The 21,218-nt window shown below is 48.8% G+C and overlaps 1 protein-coding gene across 1 annotated transcript in view; it reads right to left on the bottom strand.

The window, feature by feature from the left end:
* Positions 1 to 21,218, bottom strand: part of DLGAP2 (DLG associated protein 2) — a 145,295-nt gene that overhangs the window by 48,706 nt on the left and 75,371 nt on the right. Inside the window, exon 4 of the mRNA XM_024759964.1 lies at positions 4,628 to 4,775. Coding sequence (XP_024615732.1) covers positions 4,628 to 4,775 — 148 coding nt within the window. The remainder of the gene's footprint in view (positions 1 to 4,627; positions 4,776 to 21,218) is intronic.

Below are 21,218 nucleotides of genomic sequence, written 5' to 3' on the forward strand. Positions count from 1 at the left end.
CAAGAGAGACGGGGAGCTTAAGAGTTTCACACGCTGTTCACAACGTTAGTCTTCCCTCTTTCTCCGTTTCCAGGTGATGCCTTCGCGTTCTGGACTGTTTACAGCTCAGACAACCCCAGGCGTGGAGGCTGTACCCGCGAGACTCATGGAAACGGCTCAAGCTATCTCACGCTGCTTCCTCTCAGCGGCCTGGAAACTAGCGCCCAGCTCGGCAATGCGCTCACATCCTTGTCCCAGGAGAGCAGCACAGGCCCGTGTCCGGGGCGGTGCTGCTGGGTACACACAGCACGGGTATCACCTAAACTCCGGTGGTGCTGTTTCCCTCCTTCAGTCTGGGACAGTAGTGCCTGCACTTTGTTTGATGGTTCCGCAGGTAAAGTCATTATTTTCAAGCCTGAGATTTAAGTTCCAGGTAGAGAGTCACCCTGGGGACCTAAACGTTCCAACTGTATTTAAAAAAGAAATGATCAGGCTTTGGTGAGTGGAGGGGTCGTAGGAGATGTGCACGCAGGGGCCCGACCGTCGGGTGAGCTGAGGGTCTCCGTGTGTGCAGCTGATGGCGGGACATGCCTTCTGAGGTTTCTAGGTGGTAACGCTCGTGTGTTTCCCAGGAGCCAAGTCTAGAGGTTTTAACTGGAAACCCAACAAAGTGACATAGAACACTAATGCAAGGTTAAAGAGCACGGGGTGGGGGAGGGATGGGAATTTTAAGAACGAAAAGCCCCAGTTGGGCAGGTGACGTGCAGCTGCTCCCAGGCCCAGGGTTCGTGGGCAGAGGCGGGGGTGGGCTTGGGGGGCTGGTGTTTGCCCCGTGGTTGGAGGGGACTTGGATGAATGGCCCCGCCTTCACTGCTCCTGTATTTAGGGCCCACCCCCCGGGGGGCACCGTACATGTTCACACGGAAGCGTGTGTGGGGATGCCTGCGGTGACCCTGACACGGGAGAGCTGAGGCTCTGGGGGGCGTGGGAAGGTGTGAGTGGAATCAGGGCTCAGGCAGAGGCCACAGATGGGGCTCGTGGAGGGGCCCGGAAACCTGGGCTGGTCTCCCTGCGCAGGCAGACCCTGCCCTCCGAACCCCTCTGCTCCCCAGCACCCAGTCACCCCTCCCAGCCGTGTCCTTACAGCTGCCACGACCTGGTCACTGTCTCAGCCCAGCATGTCCATTAGTCATTCATTCCACTGCTTGAAATGTCACCCACAACTTCCTGAACACCCCCGGTTATGTTGACAGGTAAATTAAAAAGTATTGTTTTAAACACCAAATTAATCCTTTTCCTCTAATTGTTCACAGAGTAAAAGCAGGTAAAAGAATCAGATTTCCCCTTCAATAAGGAAGACACCTTCTGCCCACCTCTAATTTCACACTTGGGTATGGGTCCTGGCTTCTACCTGAGATGCTTTACCTGGCTCCCCTGCTTCTACCTGAGATGCTTTACCTGGCTCCCCTGCTTCTACCTGAGATGCTTTACCTGACTCCCCTGCTTCTACCTGAGCTTATTCAGGAGCTAGAATAATGGCTCCTTTCCTTTCCCTGGACAAATCCCAGTGAGAACAGCCCATGGAGGAAGGTGCTGAGAGGGACTTAAAGGTGGGACTGCTGGCCCGAAGCCCAGGGTAAGAAAGAGAATCTTCAGGTTGTTCAGTCAGAAAAGACCAGAGAAAAATTACTGGGCGACTGCATCACCCGAGGGTGTCTGACGTCGGAAAGAGACACAAATTCAGGGCAAAGACGAGTGACGACACCCCACCACGACCGCCATGGGTGCCTAGTGAGGGAAATGCATCTGAAACACTTGCACTGGTCTGAAACGACATTTTCTGGAGTACAACTTCCTTCCAATCTAAGTTTTCCCTTATGTGGAATTATATCAAAAAGGCTCAGATTGTGTTATGTCATTTATGTCAAAGATCCACGTCAGACAACCTGAAAAAGCCAGAAACAGTCATGCTGCCAGCGTCCACCAGCTCCAGGACGCAGGATTTCGGTGGATCCCTCCCTTTCTGCAAACCCGCCTGCGCCCAGGAGCTTCTCCATCGGGAAGAGACACTGTCGACCTTGCACGTGCATTCCACAAACGAGTGATGGACATTTCCGTGAGGACCATTCGGCCAATGCTTCCAGCTACAAAACTGATCAGTGAGGTTCTAGAAACGAAGGGGACGTTTTTTTCACCCAAACAAGTAGTTGAGAAGGATCTCAAACTGGTCTAGACAGGAACTGAAATGACCTGTTCTCTGAGAGCTGATTCGTTCACTAGCTTGAGGGAGATTTGGAAAAGTGGGTGTTTTGCTTGGCAACTCAAACCACAGCTCGGGCCCACTGGAAATGTCCCAGGAGGACGTTAAGCCAGTGCGGTAAATAACCAGTGTGGGCTGAAGCAAACAATTTCTTTTGTGAACTATAAACGCAGGAAAGCACTTAAAGTGCTTCTGGAGAATGTGGGCACCGAGAAACGAAAGAAGAGAAAATTGGGAAGATGGTGAGAAAGGTGACTGTCCCGTTGGTAGCAGAGAGGTCGACATACAGCTGGGGGCGGGCTCCTCGGGCGTCAGGATGGATGACAATTCCAGAGCAAGCATGACGGTGAGGGTATGGGGGCCCTGGGACTGTGCGCACAGCTGCTAGGGGTGAAAGATGGGGCGGCCGCTGTGACAAACCATATAGTTTCCTCAGAAGGTTAAAACTAGAACTCCTGTCTGATGCAGCAATGCCACTTTTGGGTATACGTGCCCAAGAACTGAAAACAGGGACGTGAACAGACACTTGTACACCCGTGTTCACAGCCGTGTTACTCACAGAAGCCAAGAGGGGGAAGCAACCCAAGTGCCTGTTGATGGACAAACACAATGTGGTCCATTCACACATGGAACATAATTCAACCTTAAAAAGGAAGCGAATTCTGAAACAGGCTACCGTGCGGATGGACCTGGGGGAAAGTGAAATAAACTAGACACAGAAGGACACATACTGTATGTGTCACTCGTGTGTCCCTGGAGGCCTCAGATCCACAGAGACAGAAAGTAGACGGTGGGCAGGGGCTGGGGGAGGGGAAAGGGGAGTCAGTGTTCAGTGGGGACAGTGTCAGTTTGGGAAGATGAGAAAGTTCTGCAGATGATGGCGGTGTTCGCCCAACAATGTGAATGTACTTAATGCCTCTGAACTGGACACTGAAGAGTGGTTAAGACGGTAAATTTTATGTTATGTATATCTTACCATAATTAAAAAAGGATGCATGACAGAGAGAAGCTACGATCACACGGAAACAGCTTTTCAAAGATGAGAAAAAGATAAGAGACGACGGCAGGACCTGACACGGAGGAAGACAAACGTCCTTCCTTCAGTGAGGGAGGATGCAGGGGGCCCCCCTGCCCCCGTGCGGGTCTCCTGACATCCCCCTGCCCCGGCACCCGTCCTGATGTGCAACAAAGCATCCGCCGCAGCCCTGAGCCTCCCGGGTTCCTGGGAAAAGGGAGCACCGTCAGAATCATCCGAATGGTGGATGAGCAGAAACAAAGCGAACGCAGACTGTCTAGGGACCGCGACCTCAGGAGATTCGGCCAGGCGGGGCCTCAGCACAGATGCCGCCCCAGGGGCAACAGAAGCAGCTCAGAGACTCACTCACGCCCTCGGCCTCGGGACCGTTTTTTTTTTTTTTGGCGGTACGCGGGCCTCTCACTGTCGTGGCCTCTCCCGCTGCGGAGCACAGGCTCCGGACGCGCAGGCTCAGTGGCCATGGCTCACGGGCCCAGCCGCTCCGCGGCCTGTGGGATCTTCCCGGACCGGAGCACGAACCCGCGTCCCCTGCATCGGTAGGCGGACTCTCAACCACTGCGCCACCAGGGAAGCCCCTCGGGGCCGTTTTGTCTTCCCGCCCAGGGAGTGGGCGTAGCTGTCCCGTCCTCAGAGCTTGCCCGCTCCCATGACAATGGCCACATTGTGAATCCCAGGGCGAGACTGAAAATATTCCATCGCACCGGCCATACGTTGGGTCATAGGCACACTGAGAAGCAGGCAGCGGCGTGCACGAAGCGGCGACTAGGATGTGAGGGGTGCGGAGGGCCGGGTCCAGGGGGGAAGAGGGAGAAGGTCTGTAGGGACGCGGTGAGGCCCCCCGGCAGGTCCTCCTCTTCCATCTGGGGCCTCCGTCTCGCTCAAGCAATAAGAAGCCAAGGGGAAGGTTTGGACACACCTGCCACCTGGCATCTTCAAAGCATAAGGGAGGGTGTGACCTTGCCGGCTTTCCTGGAGCTGAGAGGGTGTCTGTCCCCAGAAACACCAGCAAACTTGGGCAGCTGGCGCTGGGAGACCCTGTGTGTCCCCTCGGGGTGGGACCCAGACCCTCCACATGGGGGGCGTGACACAGGGAAGGAGGCTGCTCAGCACGGAGTGGACGGAGGGGACGGAGGCCAAGACGGCCAGCTAGTCAGCCACCCCGGCTCAGAGCAGGTGGGAGAAAGAATGACAGAGCCATAAATGCAGCCCCTGCCCCCCGCAATTAACCTTATAATGTTCCTGGGTGCGCAACCAGGCCAGGATGACTCCAGGCTGGAATTTGCGTCTGCTCGCGGCCTGCGGCCCTGGCAGGGGCCGACTCAGGGCAGGGTGGGAGGGCGGAGGGACCCCACCTGGCTGACGCAGCTGGCCTGGCTGAGGGTGCTGACGGCCCGCATGTAGCTCTGGTTCCGGGAGCGGAATTTCGGGGAGCTGTAGTTGGCAGAGGGGTCCAGGCTGTGGCCGGCAGGCCCGTCACTGGCAGCTTGCAGGTAGCTCTGGCTACAGGAAAGACACGGAGAGAAGAGAAGAGGCTTCCGTGAGCATCGCCGCAGGGCCTGTGCGAGCATCGCCCGGAGGCTGTTACCAAACTTCGTCCTGCGGTGGACACACCTTTGCCTCATGTAAACATGCCTGACAGACACTCGCATAGATGCGATTTCCTCAAAAGCAATAGGGGAGCCTATTTACGAACATGCTTTGAAACCTGACTTTTTATGATCAGGTAGTGACATCAGGGTCACTTCACATAGAATAAAAAAGTGCTGAAAGCACAGGTAACTCACACACCATACGGGTGAATTGGGGTCAAAAAACCATGAGAGTCTCATAAAAATCATGGTAGCTTTTAGCAACTTTACACACTCAGAAAAATAAAAGAAAAAAAATCAAAGGCTTGCCTTCAGTTTTAACTTAGGAGAAGTTGTGCAGATCACGCGATACAGCCAGAGAGCAGACCGAGAAATCAAATCCACATTTTGTTATCGTAATGACCATTTTCTCTCAAACAGCTTAAAAAATCTATTTCCTCTGGTATCCCTTCTTGTTATTTTGCAAAATGTGAGAAGTACGGGAAAACCTTGAGGGTGTCTGGCACGTAGAAGCTTCGGCTTAGCTTACGTTTCTGACTAACTGAACTCCTTTCAGGTTTTGGCGACAGACTTTCCACACTATAGTGAGAATTCCTCTTATTTGACCCCAAACTGGAATAATGTGGACACAGATAATGAGTTTATTCTTCTTTCGTATTGCAGATCACAATGGGAACATGAAATAGGATCAGTGCACAGGCCTGTGTATAAAAACGTGTATAAATATCAGGTTGCTAATTCTGACTCTGTACTTGGCTGAAGAATGTTCCCTTGTTTTTCAAAGTAAATTCTTGATGTAAATTGTTTTCTCTGTGCCTTACTTCTTTAGAAATGGGGCAGAAGAGAAAAAAATGGGCTCCATGAAAAGTTCTGATTAAGCAAAGCCCATTTCTTATAAAGTCATTACTTTGGGTAAAATTAATAATATGTATTTTTAGATATTAATAGACTACAATTTATATCATAACTTATTATAATAATAATTTTTGTTTTAAAACCAGGTGTATAACATATTCCAGCTCCTACCTTCCTTCTCTCTACTCAAAACAAAAAAACAAAGAAAAAAAGAAAAGGAAAGGGAATGGGAGAGAAGTGAGTGTGGAGCCAGCTCTGACCTTGGCTCGTAAAGGGTGCAAGCCCCTGCCCACGTCCTCGTCAGCCCCGCTGCTCCGGGCCGGGGTCTGCACCAGCACGGCCGCGGGTCCCTTTGCGCCTCCGTGGGCCCGCAGCTGGAAGCAGGCAGGTGTGCGACCACCCACAGCGCTCACGGCCGCCACGTGGGGCGCAGGCTAGCTTGGACGTGACCTCGTCAGCCTCACCTGCACCGTGTTTAGTCCAAGGCCACCTGCAGGGGCCTGAGCATCGCGGCCTCGGTGGTGTGTGTGGAGGTGTGCTGCCCGGACGCTCAGGCTCTCAGCCTCATGTTTGTGTTTGCAAAAATGAAACCTTTCTGGGTTCCCCTCTCCTTCTGTTTCCTTGAATCGCTGACCTCACACTACGATTTCTACCTGTTAGCACTTTTAGCTTCCTTCCTTCCGATAGAAGAGCTTTCCCTGCTGAGTAACACCGCTCTTCACCGTTTCAACATTCTCAAATTGAAGTTCTGAGAATCTTTAAGAGAAGGGCTGTGTCTTCTTGATCTCTGTATCCAGATTTCCAGCCCACAGCCTGGCTCCGTGAGCCGGGGGCTGACTCAGAACTACAGCAAATGCCCCTTTGGTGGTGGCTGGGTGGGACCCACACACGATTCCATGTATTTGTGATTCTACGTTTCAAATACATTTTAAAAAACTCCCAACCATCTCCTTATTCCAACACAGGGTAGCCCCTTAAAGAAGAGCTTCCGCTATAGAAAGCTAATCAGGTTGTTTTCTTTTACAGACTCAACAACAGTTAACGTTTGCTATACACTGTTATGCTGGATCCCTGCAAGCTTCTGACCCGGTACCAACCCATTCAGCGCTCGCGGGAACCCCACACGGTAGGGCCTCGTTGTGCAAACAGGCAGACCGAGGCGCACCTAGCCCAGGTGCCCCCGGGGCGAACGCAGAGCTACACTCCGGGGCCAGGCAGCCTGGCTCCGAAACTCACACTTTTAGCCCCAAGATTGCGGCTGGTGAGTCACAGGAGCAGACGGCCCGAGAGGTCTGGTCCTCTATCACCAAATGCTTTACACAGTTAAAAAAAAAAAACCCAACTGTGCCTCATTAGGGTTAATAGCACTTTCAACATTTTAATAGCTTGGCATCTTCTAATACTGCCCAGGAAGGCCAGCGATCCTCAGGAATCCCAGACCCCAGATAGATCAGGAGCTGAGACGGGGAGGAGAGTCGACGGTGGAGGGGCAGGGCTGCCGGGACCCACTGGAACCGGGGCCGGGACCCCAGGACCTATCCCTCTCCCTCAATTCCTGACGACGGAGTTCTGCTCTTCAGAAATCCGTCTTCGGGAGTTGATACCACTTTGAAGTTCCCTTGAAGCCCCCCAGTTATACCCTCCTACTTCGACATCCCAGTTGTCAGGCGTGGAAATACATCTTCATGCATAGACTTTCCGGTGGCTCAGAAATTCTTAAGAGGAAACCACAGAACGTTTTCTAAAATAACATGAAACATTTTTTTCCAGGTTTTTTCCCTTTCAAATGATGCCCACGTTAGACAGTCATATGTGCGTAAATGAGATTGGCCACCTATTTTGGAAAGCTGTAAGAGTGAAGAGGAGTCGTATAAAAGAGGTTTCCTAGTTTTCTACTTCTTCCTTTCCCTCTGCAGACTGTGTCAGAGTTGTTTGCTGGATCACAGGCTCACAAACCTGTTCTGTGACTCCGGATCACTGTAAAAACAGATTCACGTAACAAAATACATGCCAGGCCTCTGTACCCAGCTATTCAGATCCACGTGGATATGCTTGACTATTCAGACAAAATAAACAATTCTCTTTTTGTCACCTTAGAAAAACAGTAAAGACTCTAAGTAGGTCGTATGAAGGAGAAATAAAAGAAAACAATTTTTTTCAAACTAAATGTGTTTATTCTAGATACAGAGGGCAACTTTACATCTTTATAAATGGAATCTGACTGGAATGGCGTGCATATATGACCACTGTCTTCACTGCATTACATGGAGAATGGAACATTCTAAACATCATTACATCATAGGGGTGTGAGAAAGTGTGTGTGTGTGTGTGTGTGTGAGATACAGATGTGTGTGCTATTCCTCCTACAAAATGGAAATTATTCTAATGTCTTTCAGCACGCATGTCACATACGCTTGCAATTAAGTGATTTCAGAAAAACTTTTTTCCAGATTATTTCCATATTTAGACTAAAAGGGTCCTTTAAGCTTTAATTGGAGTCGCAGGAGATGAAGGTGTGCTTGTGCCCTAATTACACCATGCTGGGCCGGGGTGTCTGTTGGTGACAATGCAAGCGCTCAGACCCTAAAAGTGACACTGGAGGACCTGGCACTCGGGGCCTGGGGACAGCTGAGACCTTCCCGCCTCTATGGAGGCTTCTGAAACGGGTCAGGAATCAGGCTCAGAATCAGGTTCCTTCACCTGACTTGAAGGCTGGCGGGGCTCACGGAGGAATGGCTCATGTCACGTGGCTGGAAACGCATCCGGAGAGGAGGTGGCTGACGTCCGGGGTTCATTTGCAGCCCGGAGTCCGTGAACTTCCTATACTCTGCCGAGGCTGCCCTCGCGTCCTGCACTTTCCCCTCGTGCCTCGCTCGACCGTTTGCACCTGCCGCTCTGATTCTGCTCCTCTGTTCCTCACATGCATTATTATACTGACCAGCACCCCCTACGGGGTAAGGCCTTTGTACCTTCCCACTAAATTCTGCAGATTTCCTCGAGCGGGTGCAAGGAAAAGCGTCAGGCACGGAAGACAGCAAAGATGGAGGAATAACTGCTGGATAAAAACGCAGGGCACCCAGTTGAGTTCGATGTTCAGAGGAACAGCAAGTACCTCTTAATATCAGTATGTTCCAAACGTGTCCCAAATGGGATATCCCTATACTAAAAAAATGCACTGTTGACCTGAAACTCAAATTTCACTGTTTGTCTTTCTTACATCTGGCAGTGCTACAACGGAGGTGTGCTCAGGGTCATGGTGTCGGGGACGCAGACGGGAGCGTAGGTGTTCCTAATGCACAATGTCTGGGAGTTTGGTAGAAACGTCTTAGGACACACCTGGGGGAGCTGACGGGGGGGGGGGCTGCTCAGATGGGGCCCTCATTTTTCCGGGTCAGATTTTGTCCAAACGAAACATTTCAACCGTTTGATTTTTTTGAGAAGAACAAACCTAGGTGAAGTCATCAAAAGAACATATTTTTTTCTAAAATAGAAATCAAGGAATAGAAAAATAAATACCACTACATTGTGATAAATTGAGACAAACTGATACACGTGAAATGCGCAGATCTCATATTCAGGACTCAGGGAACTCTGACAGTTTCTTTTCTGTAACCCTCCCCCACATGCTCAGCGGCATTCTGGGTTGTCACTGTTCTCAAGCTGAGCCATTGGACTGAAAGTGAAGTGGTGTCTCGTTAAAGTTTACTCCCCATTTCCTGGATGACTAATGACGTGATGATTGGTTATTTGTACATCTCCTTTTGTGAAGTGACTTTTCAACTTTTGACCCCCATTTTTAATGGTGTTATTTGTCTTTATAGCTTTGTTTTGTGGGAGTTCTTTATGTATTCTGTATTCAAATCCTTTGTCAGATATGCATTTTAAACATTTTCCTTCACTTTGTGGCTTGCCTTGTCCCCTCCTTATTGGAGTCTCTTGGTGAGCAGAAGTTTTAAATTGTGATGGTTAGACTCACTCTTCTGTCACATTGATATATTCTGTCTTTTTGTGTTTTCCTTATCCTGAGAGATTTCACCTCCCGTGGGACAACTGGAAATGCCTGGAGATATTCTGTTGTCACAACTTGAGGGGGGGTGGTGCTGGGCAGAGGCAGAGATGCTACCAAAACTCTATCGTGCACAGATAGTCGTCAACTGAAAAGAGTCGTCTGGCCCCAAATATCACTAGTGCTGAGGTTGAGAAACCCTGGTCTATTCTGACACCAATAGCTCTCTGTCTTAAGGGCAGATGGTCTCCAACCCAAAACAGCAACATCCATATTCTTCTCCAGTGAGTGCACATTGGGCATTCATCAAAATAGACTATATTATAAAACAAACCTTAACAAATCTGAAAGAACAGAAATCATACAAAGTATGATCTTGGACCAAAATAAATTAAACTAGAAATCAATAACAGAAAGATTTCTGGAAAATGCCCAAATATTTGAAAGTTAGGTCTGCAGTGACTCAATTTCGATATGAAAACAGGTTCTGAAAAGCGACCTGTTTGGTCCATCTGATTAGACTATTTGATGTCCATGTGATGAGTATTTGTTCATCTTTATTAGCAAGGATTAAAAGATGAGCAGATTATCAAGACTCCTACATCTTTTGGTCAGACTATGTATTTTGGCAGAGTACGTGAAGAAGAGACTCAGTTTCTAACTGAAGAACTCTACCTTTTCTCTGTCATGCTGAAAAGCTGATATATATATAATACTATGTAGGTAATATTCCTCCCCTTAACTATGCCTTTCTTGGGTTTGTATATGTTGAAAGAGATAATATCTTTTGAGGAACTTTGGCATGGATTTGGTTTCAGTTGTTTTAAGGAATAATTAATGAAATGCCTTTATCAACTTTCCAAACTTTGTTTTTAATATATGAATAAAACAGACCAAGGAGCTGGATCTCCTGCGATACTCACATGCCTGCTACCTATCAACTAAAGCTATCATTACTGTCTTGGACAAAGTGGCGAAAGATAAAATAAAATCTTTGTGCGAATTAGTCAGTAGGGTCTGACACATGCTAACGATGTTGCTGACTAGCATAGCACCTCAGTATTTCAGCACCTTAGTACAATAAATTTCAATCAGTCGACAATAAAGTGAGTGTTTCAACTAGAAAAAACAAAGACAAAACAAAACAACATCAGTCTTCTGAACTGGTTCAAAGAGAAGACTCAATGGAAATTTAAACCTGTCCTGTACAGATAAGCAAGGGCAGGGAGAAAATCTAGAATGAACCATGTTGTATTAGATTACAGTCAGAGACATCGGTATGAATTCATGTTCGGCTTGATACAGATGCAGATGGGTAGACAAAGTAAATAATTATAGATAGAAGCATGTATACCAGCTCTGCCTGCTAAGGAAACCAGCAGTGAGCACACCCAGTGCCCAGATCTTGGTTTCTAAACACCATTCTCCTGAAAGGCAACAGGGATCCTTGAAGAGACAGCTGGTTCCAGGGCTGGAAAAAATCAGATAGTGCAAGTTGTCTAACTTTGTTCTTCTTTGTCAAGATTGTTTTGGCTCTTCTGAGGTCCTTTGCATTTTCACACACATTTTAGAATCTTCCTGTCCGTTTCTCTAAAAAGTGAGGCTGCTTTGAATTGCATCGGCTTTGACTGAGGTGGCACTGAAATGACCTCAATCTGCAGAGAATTAACATCTTAGCAACATTGCAGTTTCCATCACAATTTCTCTCTCCATTTGTGTTGGTCTAATTACATGCATACATGCTACATGTATACGTGCACATCTCATACATATACAGTGAATTCACAGATAAATGTCTCACACAGATATCTAGCACATTCATAACACACTCCAGAGTGTATGGCTGCTTTCTGTAGCAGAGTTAGTTCTCCGGAGCTCCTACCTGGGGCGTTTTATTTTTACATAATGTGGTGGTGGTTTTTGTCATCTGTTTGGCTCACAGACGTCTCAGTCCTTTTGTTGTTGTTTGTTTAGAGAATTCGCCACTGTGACAGGCGGAGGTGGGCTCCTCTTGCAGGACTACACACGTTAACTAGTTCCTTTCTCAGACTCCCCTGGAGCCGGGGGAAGGGCACATGACCTACGCTCCTCTGATGAGATGCATTCCCCCAGACCTGGGTGAAAGCCAGGATCACAAAGCAGAGTCCACGCTAACGGCGGTATCTCGTTTACAAGGTCATGTGGCCAGGGTTCAGCCCGTGGGTGTCAAACCGAGAGGTGTCTGCACAATGGGGCTGGCAGGCACTGGCTTCACTAGGGCAGTTCCCAGTGAGGCTCTTTCCCTGCTGGAGATCCTCCTGTATTTTCTCATACATGTCCCTTCTGCTTATTTTAAGAGCCCGCTGCTGAGTTTATGACCCTCTAAGCCCTCTGTGTGATGATGAAACTGTGTTTCATGGATGCCGAGTATTCCAAGTGGCAGCTGAAGCCACACATGGATTTTTACAGAGAACAGCGTCCCCCAGGGTCCCTCTGGCTCCACTGAAAGGCTCCTCGGGTCCATTTTACTGAAAACACTGTTGATCCCAAGACCCTCTAAGGCACATATCACAAAACTGGCCTTACTACCCATATTTGTATTAGAAATTGCTGAGTGTAACCAGAATAGAAGGTATCCACTTAAACCTTTGACATTCAGCATTTCTGAGGTTTATTCTTTGAAATTCAATTTGCTAGCATCTTTCACTACAATTTATTTTTCCAAAGAGACACAAAATAGAGGTCAATATTAGTGAACTGTGTACGCAGAGTCCGTATAAACAGAGAGGAACCCAGAGGCCTGCAGACCAACATCATCAGTAAGGACCACAGCAGAACAACCTCTCTTAGGAGATGTTTTTCGGTGTCAAAATGCTCTCCCCAAATATGTGTACCCAGCAAAATGAGTCATTCATCTAACACACATTTATTGGGCACCAAGGACAGAAACAAGATGATTGAATACTCGCACTTGTTCTCAAGGAGCTTGCTGGGTGGCACATAAATTTTAATAGAATTCGATTTTCCAAAGGATATATTTAAAGAGACCCAATGTCTTTCGAAAAATCCTCTTCTTCTCCATTCAAATTGCCTTATAGTTCAACTTAAGAAATGTATTTTAAGGAAAAGGTGGCACTATTGCTCAAAGGATTATGAACTAGATTCCACTGTAAGGAAAGCAGAGAGATTAAAAAATCAGAAAGAACGACGAGTATTAAGGAAAAGCTCCAATTATTTATCTTTCATGTTACGACACTCTAGCAGCACCAATGGATGTAAATGTATCAAGGTTCATGAAAAAATCTGCTCTTGTTACAAAATGATGTGCCTGTAAGCCTTCAGAGATGAAAGCATAAATGGATATAAATAAGAAAATTGAAAAGGTAAAATGAGGGATACATTTTATACAAACATATTTATATTTATACATACAGCACAATATAGTACAGAATACATTGAAAATTTACATTATTAAGTAGATGAGGTTCAGCCAGTTTAAAAACAGTCTGGGAGCACAATAGCCAGGACATGGACGCAACCTAAGTGTCCATCGACAGATGAATGCATAAAGAAGATGTGGCACATATATACAATGGAATATTACTCAGCCATAAAAAGGAACGAAATTGAGTTAGAAAAACAGAAAACAAGCAAACAAACAAACAAAAAACAGTCTGGAAGCTCCTCAAAAGGATACATCTGATGTTCCCAAATGACCCTGCAGCTCCACCCCCAGGTATGAGAGAATGAAGATAAGCGTCCATATAAAAACTTGTGCAAGAATGTTCACAGCAGAATTATTCATAAGAGCCCCAAAGTGGAAATAACTTAAATGTTAATCAAGTGATGGATGGATAAATAAACGGTGATGTAGCCACACGACGGAATATCATTCAGCCAGAAAAAGAGAGGAAGAACTGACACCCACCACAAAGTGGAGGAACCTTAAAAACGTGCTGAGTGAAGGAAGCTGGACACACAGGGCACGTATCGTAGGATTCCACGTCCATGAAACATCCAGAACTGGCAAACCCGCACAAAGCACATTGGTGGCTGTGGCTGGGGAGGGATCTGGGGAGTGACTGCCGGTGGGTGCGGGGCTCCTTCAGTGTGAAGACACGTCCTGACATTGATCACAAGGACCTCTGCGAATATACTACAAGCCACTGAATTGTATACGCCAAGTGGATGAATTGCATGATCTATAAACTGTATCTTAGTAAAGCTGTTAGGAATCAGACAAGAAAAGGACAATATTTAGTTTTCTGTCACTTGTCAATTGAAGTGAAATGTATGTTCACAAGGATGATTTGGGAGGAATTTTCCAAAGGAAGCTGAGGCCCCACCCACCAGTTCACGGTGTGTTCACGGGCCCTGGGCATCACCGAGAGGGGAGGGGAGGCCCCAAGGCCGCACAGGTGACCACAAAACGGTTTCACTGTGCTCATCGCCTTTGAGGCTGTCTATAATTCTCTGGGGAAGGGACGACAACCCACTTACTTCATGAAGACAAGGGGATCCTTCCTGAGAGGAAACCCAGGGCCCAAAGGTCCCAGAGCAGGCACTACAGATTCTGCACAAAGATCACTACCTCCGAAGCCTGCACGTGTTACTTTAGTATTATACATATATTTTAAAACATCTGCAATGCATTATTACAACTGTGTGATAAAATAATATTTCAGAAGAATACAAAACCGTGCAACGGTTTCTCTCCAGAGCAGAGAGCTGCCAGCTTTGGTTCTGGCGCCATCACTGACCCAGGGCCTCAGAGCCAGCACAGGGCCTCGTGCTTTGTTTCCTCCTTTAGATGAGAGAACTTTAAGTCACGGGGCTGGGGGTGGTCGCTGAAATGGAGCAGAGCGCAAGGTCTCAGATTGCCAAGTGGAAAAATCCTACCCTGAAGCGGCACCTTAGGCAAACAAGGATGGGGAAAGTTTGTAAAGCTAATGGAAAAAGTACAGGCTGGTCTCACGAGACGGTCCGATTGGTGCAATCGGGAGAAATTCTTGCCACCATCCGCTTTCTGAGCTGTGAACAAAAAGACCTCATGAGGATATGGAAATGGCCTTCCTTCTCCGGGTTGTGATAAACCTTCTACTCTGAAAGGACCTGCACGTCACCATCCACGTGACCGGAGACAAACGCAAAAGGAGGGCTTTCAGCTTCACCTTAACATGAGCCCCCCAACCAACCCCTGCAAAGAGGGAGGGGCTGCGGGCCGAGAAGAGCAGAGGTTTGCAGCCAGGGGACCTGGGTCCAGGGTCTGCATTTCCCTCTGTCCACCCTCGCAGTGTGAGGCTGAGCGCGTCACTAACGTGCTTGACCCAGACTTTCTCCCTGTGACAACAACCAGCCCAGCCCCACGCACTTCAGGGCCGTGCAAGCGGTTCAGTGACTCAGGCCGCGGCAAAGGTTCAGAGAAGCTCGCTGCCGAGTCATGACCTCCATCCCAGTTCTCTTACCAGGGCTTCAAAGACAGAGGCGACCGCAGTATGTACCTCGTCACACCACGAGGCCCGTACAGAGTGTCAGGCTTCCCTCCGGCAGTGCTGGGCAAGGGCTCCGCTCAGAGACTACTCGAGACCATCGCAGGGGAATCTTCCTCTGGCCTGAGATCCTTTCATTGCTATTTACATCCACACCTTCTTCTATGCTTGAGATGGTTTTTTAAGCAAGTACAGAGCTTTTTTCTTTATTAAAATTTCTGACAGTTGCCGGTTTATAGTAAAGGCTAGTGTCGGGGCAGCAGGAAAACATCCATTTAACGGTCTCACAAGTGCTAACCTGTATCACAATCCCCTGGGGGCTTGCCAATAATGCAGATTCCTAGATCACATTCCCAAGATGGATTTAAGGGTGGGGTCAACCCCAAATCCAAATTTTAATAAACATTCTAGGTGATTCTATGCCAGGTGGTCTATGGACCAGCCCTCACTTTGAGAAACGCAGGTCTACTTGGATAGAAGAAGAGGGGAACCCACTGAGGGACCTTTTGGAGAATCTAGATGTTTATTTCATCCACAAACAATAATAAACACACTCTTGGAAAGTCTTTCCGCTGGTGCTGGGAGACGAGGTTTGTATCTGCGTGACGGGGAACTGCCGAGCACTTAGAGCTGGGCCCCCAGGGCACAGTTCACTCAGCCCTGCTTCCTGGAGAGAAAGTCTGAACCCACACAGATGCTGACCACCTCCGGTCAGAGTCCAGAGCGTCTGGTCACCGGTTTGGTCGTTGTTTAAACATCTCGGGCACCCCTGTGCCAACTCTGCTCTGAGCACTGAGAGTGGTGACGTGTGACTGTGGAATCCCTGACACAGGGCAGGTGGGGATGCAGAAATGGGGCCCTGAGGTCCTTGTAGGGCGGGGAGGCAGGGTCGGGAACTCTTCTCTTGGAGGAGACTCGAGTGTAATCATTGCCCTGGAGCTCATCAAACAGTCACGTATTGACTGGTGTATCCTGCCCGGAGAACAGTGAGGGAACGTGCCGCCTGGCTTGGAAGCATCCTAACCCTTTCCCAGGCCTGGTCCCTTAGACAAATAATCACCAAGACAGGACGTATTGACTGTTCAGCCCTGAGCTGGGCTCGGTGCCTCACCCGAGGGCGGGGAAACGGGACACCAGATCAGTGACGTGACGCTTATACTGATGTCATCGCCCGGCCCAACGGTTTTACCAACGGCCAGGACATTAGGGGTGTGGGTCAGACAGACCTGCGCCTTCAGGAAAGGCGCTCTCGGGGCCTGTCCGAGGTGGCGTGCGGTCCAGTGACCAGCTTTCCGAGTGCCTGCTACGTAAACATTCAGAAGAAGCCTACCAAATGGGACAAGACGAGCACTGCTGGTCGGGCTAACCAACCTGTATGGCTTATAGGTAATGGCGGTCCCTTAGGGAGTTAATTCCATTAACACGCTAACTGGTACATTGGATGAATACCTTAGCACTGATTAACTCGCTACCTATGTATTTAACTACTATACCTCTTGGGTGCCACCACGCTGGGCACAGACGTGAAACACAGAACTCGCCTGCACGTGCACGGAGCTCACGCTCTCGGGGGGGAAGAGACTGCACACAGACGATGATAATCGACGCTAACTAAATACCTTTGGACCGTGGTGGTCAAAGAAAAGTTAAAGTCCACATTCAATGACTCCAACGTACAGTTGGCAAAAGGAAGCAAGATAATGGCAGTGTGGATGGAAAACCCAGAGAATTTGTGAGTGATGGGTGCAATCAGCCAGCCGTGGAAACAGCTGGCCGCCCTGGGAAGCACTGCTACGGGTCCAGCACCCGTACCGTAATCGCTTCTGGATTAGCCAGCACAGTTACTGCAAGGACGGTGACTTTCTCAGAAATTCGGCTGTCTCACACCCAGAATCTGACTGTTTCTTGCTGTGGCTTTTTCTGCCCTGCTGTGGCCTCCATCACCTGAATCAGGAAGGCTGGTTACTGCAGCATGACTGGTCTCCCTGCCTCTGCCCTTGCAGCTTCTCCAGGCCAACTTCAACCCCGGAGCCAGCGTTCCTGCTGACAAAGAACTTCTCCTTGACAGGCTTCAGTTGGGCCCCTCCGAGCCCCGGCCTCCTGACTCTGCCCCCAAAGAGCCCAATTTTAGGGAGAATCCAGCCAAGTCGGAGTAGCCAGCATCCCTCACCCGATATCTGCTCACTCCCGGTTCCGATGGGGTTCCCTGTGCCCCACTCTCCTCCAGGTGAGGTCTGATCACCTGCCCGCCTGCAGCAAGAATCCTGTAAGGTGCGTTTGGCCAGAATCCCTGAGCCCTGATGTTTCCTCTTGGAGACTTTCCGTCCGCGACCCCACCCTGCTCCCGGGCTGGAACCCCTGCTTGTCCTTGTGTGTTCACAGTTGGGCCTGGTCCCTCTACCCCTGTAACACCCGTCGCAGTGGTGGCCACACCCACCGTGATGGCTCTGGACAAAGTCGGCCTCACCCTTCTAATCAGGGTCATGGGTGACTTTTCTCCTTAAGGCTGTTAAGACATGAATTAGATGACTTCACCTGTCTGCTCAAACCACTGGCTCCCTCTGCCCCCAAAGTAACACGGCCATGGATTTATGATCGTGTGGATGGTGGGGCCCCGCTAACCTGCCCTCCCACCCAACCTATCGCCCCTCGCCTCTCTGACAACGTTTCCCCTCCTGGTGACTTATTCCAGCCTCACCGGACCCCGCTTCTCCCGTGACTCTGCAGCACGCCCCGCTCCCCACCAGGAACTCAGACATCCTCTCAGAGGTCCTCATGCCAACACCTGCGCCTGGCTGTCCCCTTCCCGGGAAGCCCACCCTGACCAGGCCACTTCAACTGCAACCCCCTCCCCAAGCCACCCACATATCCACACTCGCAGGCCTACCAGACCCCCAGACTCGGATCAGTTTTCCCTGCGGCACTTCCCGCCTCTAACATGCGACGCCCTTCGCTCATTTATTACTGACTAGTTATCACGTGAATGGTGTGTCTTCCCCTGTTGCACACTAAGGACCACGAGGCCTGGGATTTCCGTCTGTTTTGTTCATTATGTTTCTAAAGCACCTAAGCAGTGCCTGACACCTCACAGGAGCTCGGTCAGTATCTGCTTGACGGGAAATGAACAAATGCCCTGAATTGGACTGGGCAGTGCCAGCCTGGATGGGCCATGGCCATCCCTCCCTGGCTTGGGAGGGTCTGGATGCAGCCAACACACAGCAAAGCAGGAGTGAGTCTGCAGGGTTGCTGCCTGGACCTCTGCGGATGCAGGCCTCAGGGTGTCTCCAGCCCTGGACACTTTGGTTTTATCAGTCAGCACATTCCCCACTTTGCTTGAGCCTTTCACCTTCAGAGCTAAAGATCCTGGATCAGACATGACCTCCAAGCAGTGATGTGTAGACGGATGGCAGAATTGCTGAAGAAAGACCCGATTTCAGTGACATTTACCAGCCACAGCACATCATTAACTACAAACAACGTTTTGCAATAATTTTGAACCTACAAAAAGTTCCAAGAATATTGCAGAATGTTTCCATACACCTCCCCCCACCTCTCCTTAATGTTCACATCTTACATAATTGTAGTATAGTCAGAAACACCAGGAAATTGGAACTTATTAGAATTTGACCAGTTTTCCCACGAGTGGTCTGTTCATGGTCCAGGATCCATCCCAGGCTGCATTTGGTTGTCCTGGCTCCTGAATCTCCTCCAACCTGTGACGATTCCCCTGTCCGCCCTTGTCTGTCATGACGGATCTTCGGAAGAGTGTTCATCACTTATTATGTAACTATCCCCTCACTTGGGGTGTGGGCTTTTTCCGTCATCAGGTGGAGGTGATGCATTTCTGGTGAGAACCCCTCAGAACCCCTCAGAAGCTTGCTCTGTGCATCGTATCCAGGGCGTATGATGTCTTTGCATCTCAGAGGGTTGATGTCAACCCTAATTACCTGGTTAAGTGGGGGAGGGTCCTTCTGGTTCTCCACTGTGACATTTCTACTGTTCCCTTGATAACTAATACACGTCTTGAGGCCAAGCAGACATGAGCCTTCGCTCGCCCAGCGGTCACTCTTGGTGCGTCAGTTAACGTGGCGGTGCCGGCCCAGGCGTGCTTTTCTTTCCCCTAATTCTCCTATGTTAAAACTTCTACTGCAGAAAAGCACTGTCCTGCTTCCCCATCATTTATTTATTCGGTGCTTTGGAAGTATCAGTATGGACTCACGGGCGCTTCTTTTGTGGATGACAATCCAATACTTTTATTATTTCTTCTGTGGCTCAAACTGTCCTAGTTTTGGCCACTGGGGCTCCTTCAGTTTAGTCTGTGTCTTTCTGACATGTCCCCACCATGCCCACCCCTCCACCAGGCCCAGAAGACAGAGAGAGCGGGCACTCGGCAGGTAGGCAGCACCGGGTCTGGGAGGTCTGGTCTCTTACCTGGTCACCAGGACTGCGGGGGCCACACCTCTCCGCCACTGTAGACTCAGCGTGTCCAGGCTGGACTCAGCACCTTCCCGATGTCTGCTTCTCCTGCCCCCTCTCACTGACTCACACCCCCAGCCCCGCCCAAGTTGCAGCCTTGGGGGTTCGCCTGTGCCTGCTCCTGTGTCCGGCTCTGTCCCTAACGTGTACCTCACGACACATTTTCTCCACCCCGACTGCCATCACTAAGGCAGCCCCTGACAAGTCATCTGGATTTCCTCATAGACACCTAATTCTGTCCACCCAGACAGACCGATCTCTCTAGAATAGAAATCTGCTAGCCTCCTTGAAATCTTCAGTGGCTCTGTATGACCCTCAGGAACCATTTTTAAAGAGAATTATTAGCCTCACAAAGGAGCTGAGCAGGACACAAAGTTACAGTAAAAATTACCTCTAATAACCACACATAATTGGCCCCAGCTAAAACTTCCTTATAAGCAATTCCATCCATCAAATATTATTAAGCACCTACTCTGTGTCAGGATAACGAAGATGTGTTCTGTGCTCTCAGGAGACTTAGAGGGAAGTCTGGTAACGGAGACCACATCGAATAAATAAATTCCACGCCAGCTGGTGTGCGCAGAGGACGGGGTATGTAGGGAGGACACATTCTGTTCTACCCTGCAATCACTGCCTTTGTTCCAGTATTTTCCCTACTAGCACCTGAGATTAAATGCCACTGAGGCAGTTAAATACGTATTTCCATTTTTCTCACTCCATTATATTTTCTGACTCTTGATTTTATAGGTTAAATATTTGATTACCTACCACTGTATAAAATAAGAGGTACATGCTACTTAAGAAGAAAGAGTTCTTTGACTATTGCAATGTTTAATGACAAATGCTGAATTTAATAACTATTTGATACTCACTGTACAAACGTAAGAATCACTAGTAGAATCTACTATCCTGTTGTGATAGGAGATAATCACTAAATGTACCTCCATTTGAAATAAAAATAAGAGTGTAACTGTACCACAAAGAGATCATAAATGGGGTCCCAGTCAGCTAGCAATGTTTGTTGAACATTTACTGGATGACAATTACAGGGATAATAAAAAGAAATGAGCATACACTGTCATTCAATTTAATCAAGAAGTAGAGAAAAACACAGAAGATAAAAAAGAAGAATTATGACATCAACTGTGCAGGAAAATGACAGATGGAAAACTCTCAGCATGGGAACTCTGCAATAGCTGAAAGTCACCCGATGTTGGGAAGGGGGCCCGATGCTGGGAGGGGCATCCGTGCTGGGAAAGCCCTTGACTGTCTGGACCAGGGGTATGTTGGAGGCTCCTTTTCCAAGTGCTCCTTGTGGTGTTGGACTTAGAAGTGATTTTAGAGAAGTCCAGGTAAGTAACCCTCAAATGCTCATCCCTTTCACTCCATCATGGAAGAGGTTCCCTGGTGACAACACCAAGCCACAACTACTCCCAATGACACGCATCTCTCCACCAGCATCTCTTACTGTAAGTCTCATGTAACATGAGCCTTGGAGACACAAAATGTGGGGATACTACTGGGAATAAATTTCATTTTATGGCTTTAA

Source organism: Neophocaena asiaeorientalis, unplaced genomic scaffold (assembly GCF_003031525.2).
Source record: "Neophocaena asiaeorientalis asiaeorientalis breed wild unplaced genomic scaffold, Neophocaena_asiaeorientalis_V1.1 scaffold521, whole genome shotgun sequence".
NCBI classification, from domain to species: Eukaryota; Metazoa; Chordata; class Mammalia; order Artiodactyla; family Phocoenidae; genus Neophocaena; species Neophocaena asiaeorientalis.